Here is a 14,895-nt window from a genome sequence, read left to right as displayed (position 1 = left end):
AGGTCAGTCTTAATTTCTGTGGGTTTTATTTTCCTCTGATTATTTGTTTATTTTTTTAATTTCTAGGTGTTGGTAAATCGTGCTTATTGCTACAGTTTACAGACAAGAGGTTCCAGCCAGTGCATGACCTCACAATTGGTAAGTTTAGAAAAGAATAAAACATTTACAGTTTTCAATAGCTTTTGTGCTGTGTGCTAGTGGGTCCACTGTATAAAAGCAGTGAAACTAGATTTGTTGTACAAAATTTAGTCTCTGCTACATTTTAGGAATACATATAGTAAAAATAGATATTAACTAACTTTTCATACAGGGTTAAAATGTAAAAGACATTGGTACTTAAGATTTTAATTAGATTTAATTATGAATCATACTGTTAAGAGACAGTACTGCACCATAGTAGGAACTCATTGGGAATTAAATCAAGTCTATCAGTAACTGAGCAAACTGCTTCACCTCTCCGTATTTTCAGCCTTGCTGTCTCTACAGTGAGAGTAACACTAAGAATTCCACCAAGTTACTGTGATCAGGAAATGAACAGTAAGTGTAAAGCATAGGAACAGTGCCCTGCAGTGTGGCAAATCCAGCATGCTTGCTGTAATTATTAACCAGGACCGTCAGCAGAGTATGAGTTGTAAATGAGGTAGGTACTAGTAACAAGTAGACATCCAGTGTTAATTATTGTTATTTTGCATAGTGTTACTACTACTTTTTTATCAGTATGCAAAACTGCAAATTTAAAATGAGTAAAAAAACTAAGAATTTTAGAGAGTCACAGTTTGTTTGAAAAAAATATATTGATGGCCTGCTCCTGTAAATCCGGTGCTTGAGAAACAGGCAAGAGGTTCACCACAAGTTCAGAGCTAGCATGGTCATCATAGTGAGTTCCAGGCCAGGCAGGGCTATGTAGCAAGATGTCTCTTACAAAAAATGATAGATAGATAGATAGATAGATAGATAGATAGATAGATAGATAGATAGATAGATAGATAGATAGATAGATAATCTAGAGCAGCAGTTCTCAACCAATGGGTTCTGACCCCTTTGGTGGTCAAAGGACCCTTTCACAGGGGTTGCATATCAAATATCCTGCATATCAATGGAGTAGTTGGAAATCTCATAATTCTTTTGCTTAGTAACAGTCACTGACTGTTTATTTCTATTTGGGAGCTGGGTTTATTTTGTTATTGTTTGTTTAAGACAGATCTCAAGATGTAGTTCAAGGTGGCCCTTGAATTTGCCTTCTGCCTTCACCTCCTGAATTCTGGGGTTACAGTTGTGTTCTACCACACCCAGTCCTTTAAGTCATAGATTCTGTTACTTTACTGATCCGTGCTTTGTTAACAGTAAATGCAGGAGGATCTAGGAGTCAAAGCCAACCAACCTTATCTAGTAATGAGTTTGATCTAGTCTAGAAAACAGGAAGCCCTGTCTCAAACAAACAAGAGTTCAGCCAAAACTAAGGTTGTATGAAAAACTCTTTTAGAAACCCACTACTTTGTAAAGTTTTTATTGTTGTTGTTTGTCTGCTCTTTAAGGAGTTTAAGCACTGGTATCCTCTATGGGCAGACGATGCCTTCTCTAGAAGATCTGGTGATTAAATGAAAATCTTAGTATCAGGCATAGAATACCTCCCTGTGAGTTACGCGTTGGTCAAGGAGGCTCCAGAGGTATTGCCGTTGTTCTTGGTTGCCCACCAAAACTTAATAGTGTTTAATTGGAAGCTCTGCTCCAGCCTCACTCTCCCACATTCCAGCCCCCCTCCCCTCAGACGTTCCTTGGGATCCCAGCCCCCAGACCCCCAATCCAGACCTTGCTCCTCTCCCAAGGGTGTGTCCTCCCCCTCCTCCCAGCTACTCAAGACCTGGTCACTAGATCTGCCTTACACTTTCTCTCCTGCCTTCCTGAGAGTTAACCAGGAGTTGTTTCCCTCTGTCTTACTTTATTCTGTTTATAAAACCTGAGTTTATAATTCTACTGGATTTGACTTATTACATTGGTGAACGGACCCACTACCAAGGATTTTTAAAATACTTATCAAATGTATGACCACCCCTGCTACTAAAGACACAACTCACTTTTGTTGCAGGACATTTAAAAAAAATCAAATTGGAACAGATTTGAGAGCTTCTTACCTGTTGGGTTAATTTCATAGCTGGAAGATGCTATGCAAGCCTCTGGAAGAGATAAGCTATTGGTGCTATTAACCAGCAGCAAACCCTGCATTCCTAATGTTCTTTCTCCAGGAAGATGTGCCTATACGTACAGCAGTGGCACAAGGGTTTTGGTGATAACTATATACTTTGGGATTAGATTTGAGGCCTGCTCCATAGGAGAGAATTCATAGCTGATACTATAAACTTTGTCAGAAGCCCTAGACCCCTTAGAGCATATTTCTGTTCTCTTGTTAGATGAACATAGTGTCAAGCTATCTTCTAAATAGTTATACAGATAGATTAGTGTTGTCCTTGACAGCTAATGCTGAGCCTCATGACTAGTCAAAGCCCAGAAAATAGTGGCTCTCAGAACTTACCCCTCGATGTTACATCTGTATCACACACCCTGTCCCTACCCTCTTTAGATAAAAGAGGGGATAGAAAAGAACGTTAGAATTGGGAGGTGAAGAGGATTGCTAGGAGGCAGTAATCTCCTAGATGAACATGACATGGTCGCTTCTCTCCTGAACTCCCTGCAGCCGTGGTGACCTACATAAGTTCAAGCAAACAAGACTAGTCAGCATTCCAATAGGCAGCACTAAAGTAATTGAACTCAGTCAGAAGTTTTAAAAAAAAGGACATGCATCTGAAATGGGGATGATGTGTTTGGTAGTGGGGAAAGAGAATTGGGGGTGCATATGATCATGAAACATTGTTTACGTGTATGAAATTATCAAAGAATAAATAAATATTTTTAAATGATGTTGCTTTTTCTGTTACTGTGATAAAACATCGTATCCATGGCAGCTTATTGAGGAAAGCCTTTGAGTGGGCTTATGGTTTCAGAAGGTTCGAATCCCTGATGGTGCATGGAGGCATGATAGCAAGAACAGCTCAGAGTTCATCTCTTGAACCACAAGCAGGAGGTGGAGAGTACACTGGGAATGGCACAAGTCTTTTGAAATCTCAAAGTCCACTTCTAGTAATACACCTCCAGCAAAGCCATGTTTCCTAATCCATCCCAGTTATACCCCTAGTGACCAAGTATTCACATATGAGCATGTGGAGGCCATTCTCCTTCAGACTTCCACAACAGAAAAGCCTTATATCAAGTTTTGATAGTTTCAAGTCTCTACAATGATGAAACTGGTAATACTCTTAAATCTATTTCCATGACTTCCCCTCATTGCTCTGCTTTGCTCAATGAATTTGAAACCTTGGTAGCCAATTGTTGGAAAGGAGTATGTCCTAAAATGAGTCTCTAAATTATTGTTTCTAAGAGGTTTTCTAAAAACTATTGTTGCTTTTCATTGAGTCCTATGCATAAATATCTTAATTGCTGCAGTGTGCCCAATAAAGCAAATGACCCTGACTTGTCAGAAGTTGGCATACGCTGTGTTGTGCATGAGCGCACAGCTTGTGAAGAGAGTACAGATGCTGCAGGCTTCACTCTGGGTTGTTGCTTATGGGAGATGCTGGGAGATTGGAGGTTAAGAAAAGAACAGTCAGGGATCTTTTTGTACTTCACTCTTAGCCTGGGTTGACTTTTAGTCTCCATTACTCCAGCTCCTGTCCCCTTGCCTGGCAAGCCACTGCTAGTGTGGCTCCTGAGCTCTGACTACAATCTCTCCCTGTGTCCTCCTGGTCAAGAAACAGCAGCAGGTTCCTGCTGTGCTTCATCTCTGAGCCAAGTTCCCATCTCTTTTTTAGTTCCTCCTATGTTGGAACCAAGTCTGTACACTAGGCACTTAAATATTTAAGTGTGACTTTGATTAAGACTCTGATTAGTGTACCTTCCTTTTCACATCTAACTTTCACAATTGTTTTTCTATTTTTTTAAAAGTTCTTTTTTATTCTTTGATAGGTGTATGGATGGATGGATGGATGGATGGATGGATGGATGGATGGATGGATGTGTGTGTGTGTGTGTGTGTGTGTGTGTGTGTGTGTGTGTGTATGATGAATTTTAGTCTTTGTTGACCATAATCCATTTAATTCCTCTTCTCTTGTTGAAATCCTTTTCAGCCAGCCCCTCTTATATCTTTTTTCTTTTTATGTGTTTAAATAGAGTTTAAATAGAGTTGCCTGAATAAGCATGGGTGGGAGGTTATTTACTGAACTGGGGCAACTTATCAGTGATTAAACTTAAGAATGTGACACCCCTGCCTCCAGCCACCATTAATGACCTTAAGGGAGGGTTGGGGCCTCCTGAGCCCTTCCTTCTTCCCTGATGGAAATTTGATGGGCTCAGTCTTACACAAGTAAGCACAGCTGCAGTTAGTTCATGAGTCTATGAGCTGTCTCATGTCGAGAAAACACTCTTTCCAGCACTCTGCTACAGTGTGGTCTTCTCCGGACCCCGTCCAGAGTGTTCCCAGAGGCTTACAAGTAGTGTGGTATATACGTCCCACTGAAGGTCATTTATTCTCTGCCCTTGAATCAGTGGGGAGTCCCTGTCTTAACCTATGCACTGCAAAAAGAACATTCTCTATTAAGGACTGGCTGAAAGCTGCACCATTCTATAGGTATAAATGTAAATATTTAGGAGAGAGTTTGATATTATGTCCACTTAGCAAAATTATAATAGTTGGTTCTCCTTTATGGTTCATGATTTCCCTTGGCATATGTTCTTGGCCAGGTTTACAATACCAGGCATGAATTTCCTCCTGTAGAGTGGGCCTTAAGTCCAATCAGAAAGCATTTGATTATCCACAGATATTCGTGACACTATTTTGTCAGTGGGCATATCTTGTCAGCCAGTGGATTTTTGTAGTTCGCAGTAATCACAGCTGGGTCAGATTTTGGTAACTTCTCCTGAGCAGCTTTCGTAGCACCTTTGGCACTGTGAGAGCCAGTCAGCAGGAAGGAAGCCTCCAGGTCATGTCCTGTCACCAAAGTATCTGATGTCTGAGTAATCAGATCTGGCTGTTGAAGTTTGGTGGGCATCCTAGAGCAACAGCTCGTGTTGTTGTGTGCCTTGGCACCTCAGGGTATAGAGTTGTCGGTCCTGGGGATTTTCAGACTTCATCTTATGCAGCAAAATCCACCTCACAGATTAAGCAAAATGAGACTTTATTGCTTTATGTATTTTTTTGTGTCCCACAGAAACTGGGGGCAGGCCAGAAGAGGGCCATAAAGCTTTTAAGGTGCATCTACACCACCCATTCTCCTCATGCCCACTTTATGCTTCTCTCTGCCTATTCCCAGTGATTTTTCTTTTTGTTTGTTTGTTTTTGTTTTTCCTGTCTCTGTGGCAAGAAATAGTTAACAATGAACAACTCCAAAGTTGTATTGTTCAGAAGATTACAGGTTTTTATAAATGTAAAGCCAAGTTCTTTGGGAAACATTGCCTCAGTTTGGTAGAGACCTACTTAAAAGCTCTTATTAACTGGGAACTACAGTGGGTCAGCTCATACCATAGGCATGGGATCAGCTTGCTTTTCGAAAATTACCAACTCTGTCCTGGTGGTGGAGATTTAGATGCTTAGTCACATAATTACCATCATAATTCCCTAACCCTTAAATGTTATCTAGTTGTCTTTTCTATTGCTGTGAAGAGACACCATGACTAAAACAATTTATAAAATAAAATTTATTTAGTGGGGTTGTCTTACTTAGTTAGAGTTACTATTTCAGTAAAGAGACACCATGACCACAGCAACTCTTATAAAGGAAACATTTAATTGTGGCTCACTTACAGTTCAGAGGTTCTGTCCATTGTCATCATGGCAGGGAATATGGCAGCAGGCAGGCATGGTGCTGGAGAAATAGACAAATGTTCTACATCTTGCAGGCAATAGGAGTCAATTGAATGTCACACTGAGTGAAGCTTGATAAAAACAAAAACTAAAGCTGATCCCTCATGGGGACACACTTCCAACAAGACCACACCTACTCCAATAAGGCCATACCTCCTAATAGTGCCACTGTCTTTGGGGGCCATTTTTTTTCAGACCACCACAGGGGTTTAATGGCACACATCTTTAATCCCAGCATTTGGGAAGCAGAGGCAGACTGATCTCTGTGAGTTCAAGGCCAGCCTAGTATACAAAATGAGATCCACGACAACCAGAGCTACATAGTAAGCTCTTCTCAAAAACAAAACAGCATAAGAAAGAAAAGTAAAACATTTAATTGGGGGCTTACTTAACAGTTTCAGAGGGTGAGTTCATGATCATCATTGTTGGTAGCTTGGTGGCAGACAGCAGACATGGTATTTGATCAGCCACTAAGAGTTTCATACCAATTTGAGAGTTATGAGAAGAGAGAGATTAATCCTGGAGAGGGCTTTTGAAACCTAGGTGGTGAGTGAATAAGTCATGCTTTAAAACTTTATGATCAGAGTTGTTTTCCCCTAAAAAGCCAGCATAAATCTTATGGAAGATGAATGTGGGCATTTTGACTTTTACCCACTGTATTCAGAGAAACTACATTCAGTGGATTGAAGAGTTTGCTAAGTGTCTTCACTTTGTTGTGTACTTGCCTTTGCCTCATGCATAGATAATGACTTATTTAAGCTTGGACTGAACTTTGCTGGTTTGAATAAGAACAGTCCCCATAGGCTCATATATTTGAATGCGTAGTCACCAGAAAGTAGAGCTGTTTGCAGAAGGACTAGGAGGTGTGGCCTTGTTGGAGTGGTATTTCCCTGGAGATGGCCTTTGGGTTTCAAAAGCCCATACCAGGCCCAGTCTTTCTCTCTGCCTGCTGCCTTTGGATCAGGATGTAACGTTCTCAGCTACTGCTCCTGAGCCATGGCTATCTGCTTTCCACTATGATGATCATGGACTAACCCTCTGAAACTGTAAGCACACCCCCAGTCAAATGTTTTCTTTAGTAAGAGGTACTGTGCTCATGCTGTCTCTTCACAGCAATAGAACAGTAACTAAGGCTGTAACCAAGAAAGTGTTAAATGATAGAGGTCTTGAGGGGTGGTTCCATTGTTAAGCGTACTTGCTGTACAGTCATGAGAACCAGAGTTTGATCCCAGTACCCACAGATACCTGAAACTCCAGTTCTGAGGGGTCTGATACTGTCTTTGAACTCCATGCCTACACAGGCATGCACATCTGCATATACACTACATACACTCATACACCCACATATTCACACACAAATCATTCTTTTATTAAATATTAAATGATAGAAGAAAGAAAGTAAAAGATTAGGGAATTGGAGGAAATAAGAGTTTGGGTTAGTTTATTAGAGTTCTTTAGAATGAATCTCCACATAATATATAAAGGGGAGTTATTAGAATGACTTACAGGCTGTGATCCAGCTCATCCATCAGATGGGTGGCTATGAACGGAAGGTCCAAGAATCCAGTAGTTGTTCAGCCCACAAGGCTGGGGGGTCTCAGCCGATCCTAAGTATACGCTGGAATACTGAAGAAGTAGGCTCTGATGCCAGTAAGGAAATGGGCTTGCTAGCAAGGGCAAGAGCAAGGCTTCCTTCTTTGTCCTTAAATAGGCTTCCAGCAGAAGATGTGGTCCAGGTTAATGGTGGATCTTCATATTTCAGAAGATCTGGATTAAAGGTGTGTGTTACACCTTAAATATCCAGGTCAGAAGTAGATCTCCCACTTCAAATGATCCAATTAAAAATGGCCTCAAGCTCACAGCAGGTGCTGGGAATACAGGCCTGAGCGTCACTCCTGGCCCGTGTTGAACTATCTAGAGTCAGGTGACTCCAGTTAAGTGATAGGAAGTTCACAGAGTACCTCTGACTCAGCTTCTATATTTTCCAAGGTTAGCAGCTTGTTTATCACATATCCTGAACAAACATTTGTGTTTTAGTGGTTGGGTGTAAAGTATTTCACTAGTTCCTTAACATATTATTTTCTGTTCTATTCAGGTGTAGAGTTTGGTGCTCGAATGATAACGATTGATGGGAAACAGATAAAACTCCAGATCTGGGATACCGTAAGTGTAGCATTTATAAAAGTACCTTGCATGCTTGTTTAATGTTAAATATTAGACATGGAATTTCTACACCCCTGAAATGAAATGGACTAGATAAGATTTTTCTTAGTTAGTCATTTCACTATGTGGATGTGCTTGCAAGAACTGAGGATTGGTAGACAATCTGAGCCACTCCCTTGTGGTCTGGCTAGTAGTGCACTTTTACATGCTTACGGATGCGTGTGCGTCTCTGTGAATTTGCATGAGTACATGTACACCACCCACATGCAGTATACACCTGTGGAGGTTAGAATAGGGCATTGGCTGCCCTAGAACAAATAGAGTTACAGGCAGTTCTGAACTGCCATGAGGATACTGGGACCCAAACCCAGGGTCTTCTATAAGAGCAGCAATTATTCTCAACCCCAGAAATTATAATTTTTAAAAAAATAATCACCGAACTAAAAAAAAAGGAAATGTGATGTAAAATAAAAACACCACTATTATATAGTTATTTATTCTGGACGCTTCATTTACTAATTTAAGTTTGATTCATCCTGATCACTTGAAGTCTCCTAACTTAATATCCTATTTCCATCACTATCCCCATTTGATGAGCAAATATTACATGTCATCTAGATAGTTTGAAATGATGTTTCCTAATATGAACTCAGAATAAGCAGATGATTTGAAACTGCAAACACTAGTCTGGTTACTGCCCAGCTTTGTGAGCCCTCTTGCAGTTACTCAGTAACATGGTTTTCCTTCTTAAAAATTTTTTATGAGTGAATGTTTTTAGATGCATGAAATGAAGTTACAGTGGATGCCATAAGGCAGCAGTTTTCAGACCCCTAAATACTTAAAAAGGAGCACAGAACACTTAACTTTTATGGAGCATCAGTATAGTTAGTGCTACATTAAAATGGAAATTAGAAACTTACTAAATACTCGGGCTTTTTGCTTTCATTGCTTATAAAGTTACAAGACTTTATGTATATTAGGCAAGTGTCCTACCACTGTGCTATATCCTCGTCTTAAAATAGTATTAATAAGCTGTTTATTTATTAGGATAAACAATACAGCACTTGAGAATATTAATCTTACTTTCCCAAAGCAAAAATAATCAGCTATCTTTTTTAGTGAAAAGATTGATATAGTGTTAAGTTTTGAGCATCTCTCTATTTGCTTAGTACAACATATTGGAGTCCCTAGTCTCCTTCTGCATCAAGTGTGACATGTGTTTAGCTGAAGTTTCATACAAGTAAATGGCTAAATCACAAATTGGCACAAGACTTTATGAAATACATGGGATGTAATTATCATATACCCATGTCTGTTTTCTTCTGTTCACTTAGTTCTAGTTTCTCACTTGACAGTGCAGAAGCTATTGAGAAATTAATCAAAGAAAATACCAAGTCTAAGCCTGAATCGCCGAGACCAAGCGAGTTGCTGAAGGTGGTCGCGGGATTTTGATTGCCTGTGTACCACGCGGGATTTTGGTTGCCTGTGTACCACAGCTGTCCTTCATATGATAAACGCTGACTCTATCTGCTCCGTCTTGGAGTTCCCCCTGGGACTGTGCATTCGTAGACCTTCTCACCCCTCCTCAGTGGAGAGCTGACTTATCTATTTCTTAAGACTTTCCTCTATGAGCCTAAAGAGTCTTAGCGCTGCATGTGATATATGTACATGTTGATGTACATGTGTGTTTTGGGGGATGCTAGAGGTCGTTGTCAGGTGTTTTTCTTGGTCATGGTCCACATTAGTTTCTTTGTATGTCAGAGTCTGGAGCTCGACAGTTGTACTAGGCTGGCCAGTGAGATCCAGGGCTCTACTGTCCATATCAACCTCTACTCCTAAAGTACCATTGTCATAAACATAGCACCATACCCAGTTTTGTACATGAGGACTGGGTATCTGAGCTCAGCTCCTCTTACTTGGTGTGGCAGGCACCTTACCAGCTGAGTTTGTTACTGGCCCAACACTTTGATTTAGATTTTCTTGGGCAACATAACTTCAATCAAAACTGCTCTAGGAAAGCCTGGGCACAGTGGCACACACCTGCCATCCCAGCACTTGGGCAGGGGTGAACGTGGGAAGATCAGGAACTGAAGATCATCTTCAGCTGTATGGTTAACTAGAGGCCAGTGGTGGACTACATTAGACTTTATCTCAGAGAACCAAACAAAAACCTACATGGAAGGGCCTGAAAGTCTAATTCATAGATCAAGTGCTTACCTAGCATGCATAAGAATCTGGGTCCCACCCCTCATGCCTTTTTTTTTAAAAAAAAAAAAAAAGGAAGGTGGGAAGATAGGAAGGAAAAAGCATGATAAAGATCTCTCCTAGAGACTTAAAAGCATGAAGTCCAACCAAAAGAAAGTATTTGCTTCTGCATTTAAAGCATTACACAAAGTAGGGTGCTTACATAACTGTCTTAGTCCAGCCAACTGGTCTATACATTCAGGTCAGTAATAGGCTTGAACTCTTTGAGCCACATCTGTGGGCCTCCACACCTAACTTTAATGACACACATCGTTCAACAGTCTAGTGTGAGCTAGACTGATTACTGCTATATTTCCTAAGCATGCCCTCATACCTTAAGGAAGAAAGGAAAATAGAAGAAGCCATGTGTTTCCACTTCCTCCAGCAGGACAGAGGGCTAGTCTGCTTTCTCTGTTTTCACAAGGGAGTTTGATGCCTTGGAGACATCATAAGCATTAAGAAAGAATTCCGAAGTTGAAAGCTCATTCATTTCTTTTTGAATGTATAACTTAGCCAAATGTGGTAATGACTCACCTGGCCAAAATCATCCAGCAGCACCCAGGGACCTTAGGGCAAGGAAATGAAGAGTTCAAGGCCAGCCTGAGCTTCATAATGAGACCCACTCAAAAACTGACTAGACAGCTTAGTAGATGGAGGCCCTCACTACCATGCCCAACAACCTAAGTTTGATGGCTATCACTCACACAGTGAAAGGAGAGAAGCTACTGCTACAGGTTGTCCCCTGACCTCATATGTGCCAATGCATGCCCACTCCCACCCATTGCACACTAAATTAATAAGTGTAATAAGCCTATATGTTGTCTGTTTAGGTTTTGCCTTACAGATACTCTTAATACCTCAGTGTCTTTGTGTGTCCCCACCCCCAGTACCTCTTACTTGACTACTCAGTACCTTGTGCATACTAGGCAAGTGCTCCACCACTGTGCTACTTCCCAGGCAGTCTTTTCCTCTTATTTTATGATTTTTCTTTCTTTCATACTTGAATTGCAAAAATATTCAGTGAATGATATAAGAAAAAAGAGTGATCCCACACTTAACTGAGTGAAACAAAGCTTTCCCTGTCATAAATGTTTCTTAGTGCATCTGTTTATTTGGATAGCTTGCTGTATTTGTAGTGGTTAGAGCCCTGTCTTCCTTATTCGGAATAATTTCAAAACTGGAGTGATCTGTGGCAAAGTAAAGGCTGTGCATTGTTTTGTCAATCTTAAAAAGTTAATATCCTGCTCTACTTACTGGTGATTACACCTATAATCATGGCATGCAGGAAGCTGAACAGGAGGATCAGGAGTGCAAGGTCAGTCTGGGCTATAGGAGACTCAAAATAAAAAGAAATTGTTCTGTCTGCACACCATGTTCAAGTCACCGAGTGTTAGGATGTTATTCGGTATCTGTCCATTCTAGCCCTCCCAAACTTTAAAAATAACTTGTCCCTACAAAATTTACATGTCTGCCTTCTGTCCTTTTTACTTTCTCTTTTATTTTTGTTTTTGTTTTACATTGCCAGAGTTTCATTGTTAGATGAATGACTAACAATCAGAGATAAGTATTACTGTAACACTGACTCTCATAAACATAACATTTTGAATGGATAGCTCTTTGGAAACAAAATAACACATTCAAGTGTCTGCTATAAATAAACGTGGGTTAGTCCTGATGGACTAAGGAAAGTACATTTGTGTACTGTGTATCGACAGTGTTGGGCGGAACCACATGGGCAGGCTTTCGAACGTGAGGAGAAAGACTGATGTGTAGATTGGAGTAGACAGGTCCCTCCCTCAGCTTTGTACAAACCTGGACAATTTGAACTGCTGCTCTAAGGAAACAGAAAGTAGACGGATAGGTGGAGGGGAAAGAATGGGTTTTTAGGAAGGAAATTAACTAGAGAAACAAAGTCAGGGATATTCAGAATATTGGTGATGATACCAGTAGGAAGAAATTGGCTTTGTGAGCCAGAGCATGTGGGGTGTGTGTGTCCATTCATTCAGCTTGTGTTTTTGAGACATCTCACTGGCCTTACACTCCTTCTACCTTAGCCCCTTCTCCAAAAGCTGGGACTACAGGCCTTCACCACCACACTCAGCTGTAAGACATTGATTGAACTTGGGAAAAAAGACCACACTGGGTGTCAGGCTCTGAAGCTGGGACTTCAGGTCATCAGCACTACACCCAGCTGTAAGACACTGAGCAAGAAAACAAAGGGACCACTGGATGTCAGACTCTCAAGAGCTTTGAGTTATTATGAATTTTTTAACGGTACCATAATGCACATAAAGTTGTATTTCACAGACTCAGTAGAGGAAAGGCCGCTAAATTTGCCACCATGGGCATCCTGGTTACTACAGAATTGGTGTCAACAGGAAGACTCAGACACATGGGAAAGCCTATTCTGGGGGGTATTTTTGTTTGTTTGTTTGTTTGTTTGGTTGGTTGGTTGGTTGGTTGGGTTTGGTTGTTTTGTTTTTTGATTTTCTTTTTCATTTGAAACAGGGTTGTCCTGGAACTCATTCTGTAAACCAGGCTGGCCTCAAAGAGATCCGCCTGCCTCTGCCCTCCCTGAGAACAGGTATTAAAGGTGTGTGCCGTCACCACCCAGCTTATGAGAGAATTTTTAATGGAGCATAGGGTCAAGCTTCTTTGGGTTAGCAGTCTTCTCATGAAAGAAGCAGCTGTGGAATTTCTTTGTGTGCAAGCGTCCATGATTGTGCTCTTCCCACAAAGCATCACTGTAGCTTGAGTGAGAATGGTCCCCATAGGCTCATGTATTTAATTGCTTTGCCCCAGTTGATAGAACTGTTTGGGAAGGATTAGGAGGTGTGGCCTTGTTGGAGGAGGTGTGTCACTGGGGGTAAGCTTTAGCATCTCAAAGGCCCATGCTATTCCCAGTTAGTTCTTTCTCTTTCCTTCATGGTTGTTGTCTCAACATGGAGGCTCTCAGCTACTGCTCCAGTGCCTTGCCTGAATGCCTGCTGATACGCTCCTCACTGTAATGGACATGAACTAGTGCTCTAACCCTAACCCCAATAAACTACTTCTTCTACATGAGTTGCCTTAATCATAGTGTCTCTTTTTTTATTTCTCTCTTTTTTTTTCTTCAAAAAAATTAGGCTTGTTCTATTGGATTCACCCTCTCCTGTAGTTGAGAATCTCCATTTATGTGTGTAAGGGAGAGGAAAGCAGGGAACACCCTGAGTTTAATTGAGGTTGCTGGCAGGAGCCAGAGTAAAGATCTGTTTACAGGAGCATGAGCACCTTACCAGTAGCTATACCAGTGAAGAAACTGTCTCTCTTCGTAGCAATCACTGACTACATTTATATCCTTAGTGACAGATGGGGCCTTGTGAGTCCTACCCACTCTATACAGTAGGTTCAATCTTTGTAGCCGTGTGCTGACAGCCACAGCTGCTGAGAGTTTGGGAGTGCAGTGCCACATCCAGAGAAGGCACACACAGCACTCCACCTCTTCCTCCAGCTCTGATATTTTTCCCTTCCCATTGTCTGCAGTTTTCCCAAGCATTGAAGGGGATGCCAGCCAGTAGAGAGGCAGCTTCCAGCCTAGTTACTGCTCAGTTTCTCTGTGTCCTACAGTCAAAGCATGTGGTGTCTTTAGCAGTAGATGGTTTTGCCATCTAGTTATGTTGGGTAGCCAACAGCTGTGGCAATAGCTTGTCTTCTTTCAGGGGCTTCTCTGACCAACATCTCCTTTGGAGGTGGGCCACTCCTGGCACTGGGTTTTTTTGCCTAGTAACGTTTGGCTTCTGAACAGGACACTTTTATTTACTCATGCAGAATGCCTCTTTTCAACTTTATGAAATCTTTTGAGACGGGTCTCACCCTGTAGCCCTGGGTGACCTGGAACTTGCTATGTACTCTAGGCTAGCCATCTTGTGAGCTTCCAGGCAATTGTTGTGGGAGTTGCAAACACAAGCCACCAAGTCTTGTTTATTGTAGATTCTGGGGATCAAAGTCAAATGTCAGACTTGTGTCACAAATGCCTTTACCAGGCAAGCAGTCTCTTTAGCTATGGTTTAGTTTTGAATTAGCTTATCAAGTATCAGGTCTGGCTGACTCTCCCTTTGCTCCTACTTTACCCTGCATTTCTCTGCCTCCCTGCATAGTTAGATATTTGGCTGTTTTGTTTGATTGTTTTTTAAGTCAGCTGCTTTGTGAACTAATTGAAACTCCTGGTCTATAGTCCCCATATCTAACCCATGTGATTAGGTTTTGCTTTTTGGTGGTGCAGTTCACTTAGCGAGTGGTAAATGATTGATTAAATTGTCATTCCCTGTTATAGTTTTACCTATCATGAATCCCTTACTACAAAAAACTTCTGGCCTATTTAGTTATGAAGAGGACATGTATTTCCTAGTTCACTTAGAATTTAGACCGTTAATTATTAAACTGCTTTTTAAAACTAAATTACTTTGCTTTAATAGGATCAAGAGAACTAACCATTGGGCTAGTTTTATGCCATTAATGTATGTATGTTTTATTGGAGAAGCCATAATAAGACACTTTAGGCCACATGTATTTTACAGCTTCTAGTGCCATTTCCAGAG

At 41.0% G+C, this 14,895-nt stretch overlaps 1 protein-coding gene across 1 annotated transcript in view; it reads left to right on the top strand.

Annotated features, from left to right (window-relative positions):
- Rab2a (RAB2A, member RAS oncogene family) overlaps positions 1 to 14,895 on the top strand; it is a 68,818-nt gene that overhangs the window by 21,027 nt on the left and 32,896 nt on the right. The window contains exons 2-3 of the mRNA XM_075967016.1: positions 67 to 138; positions 8,007 to 8,074. Of these exons, the coding sequence (XP_075823131.1) occupies positions 67 to 138; positions 8,007 to 8,074 (140 nt within the window). The remainder of the gene's footprint in view (positions 1 to 66; positions 139 to 8,006; positions 8,075 to 14,895) is intronic.

The sequence above is a fragment of the Microtus pennsylvanicus genome, chromosome 3, assembly GCF_037038515.1.
Source record: "Microtus pennsylvanicus isolate mMicPen1 chromosome 3, mMicPen1.hap1, whole genome shotgun sequence".
NCBI classification, from domain to species: Eukaryota; Metazoa; Chordata; class Mammalia; order Rodentia; family Cricetidae; genus Microtus; species Microtus pennsylvanicus.
This window is presented reverse-complemented; position numbering and strand designations above follow the sequence as displayed.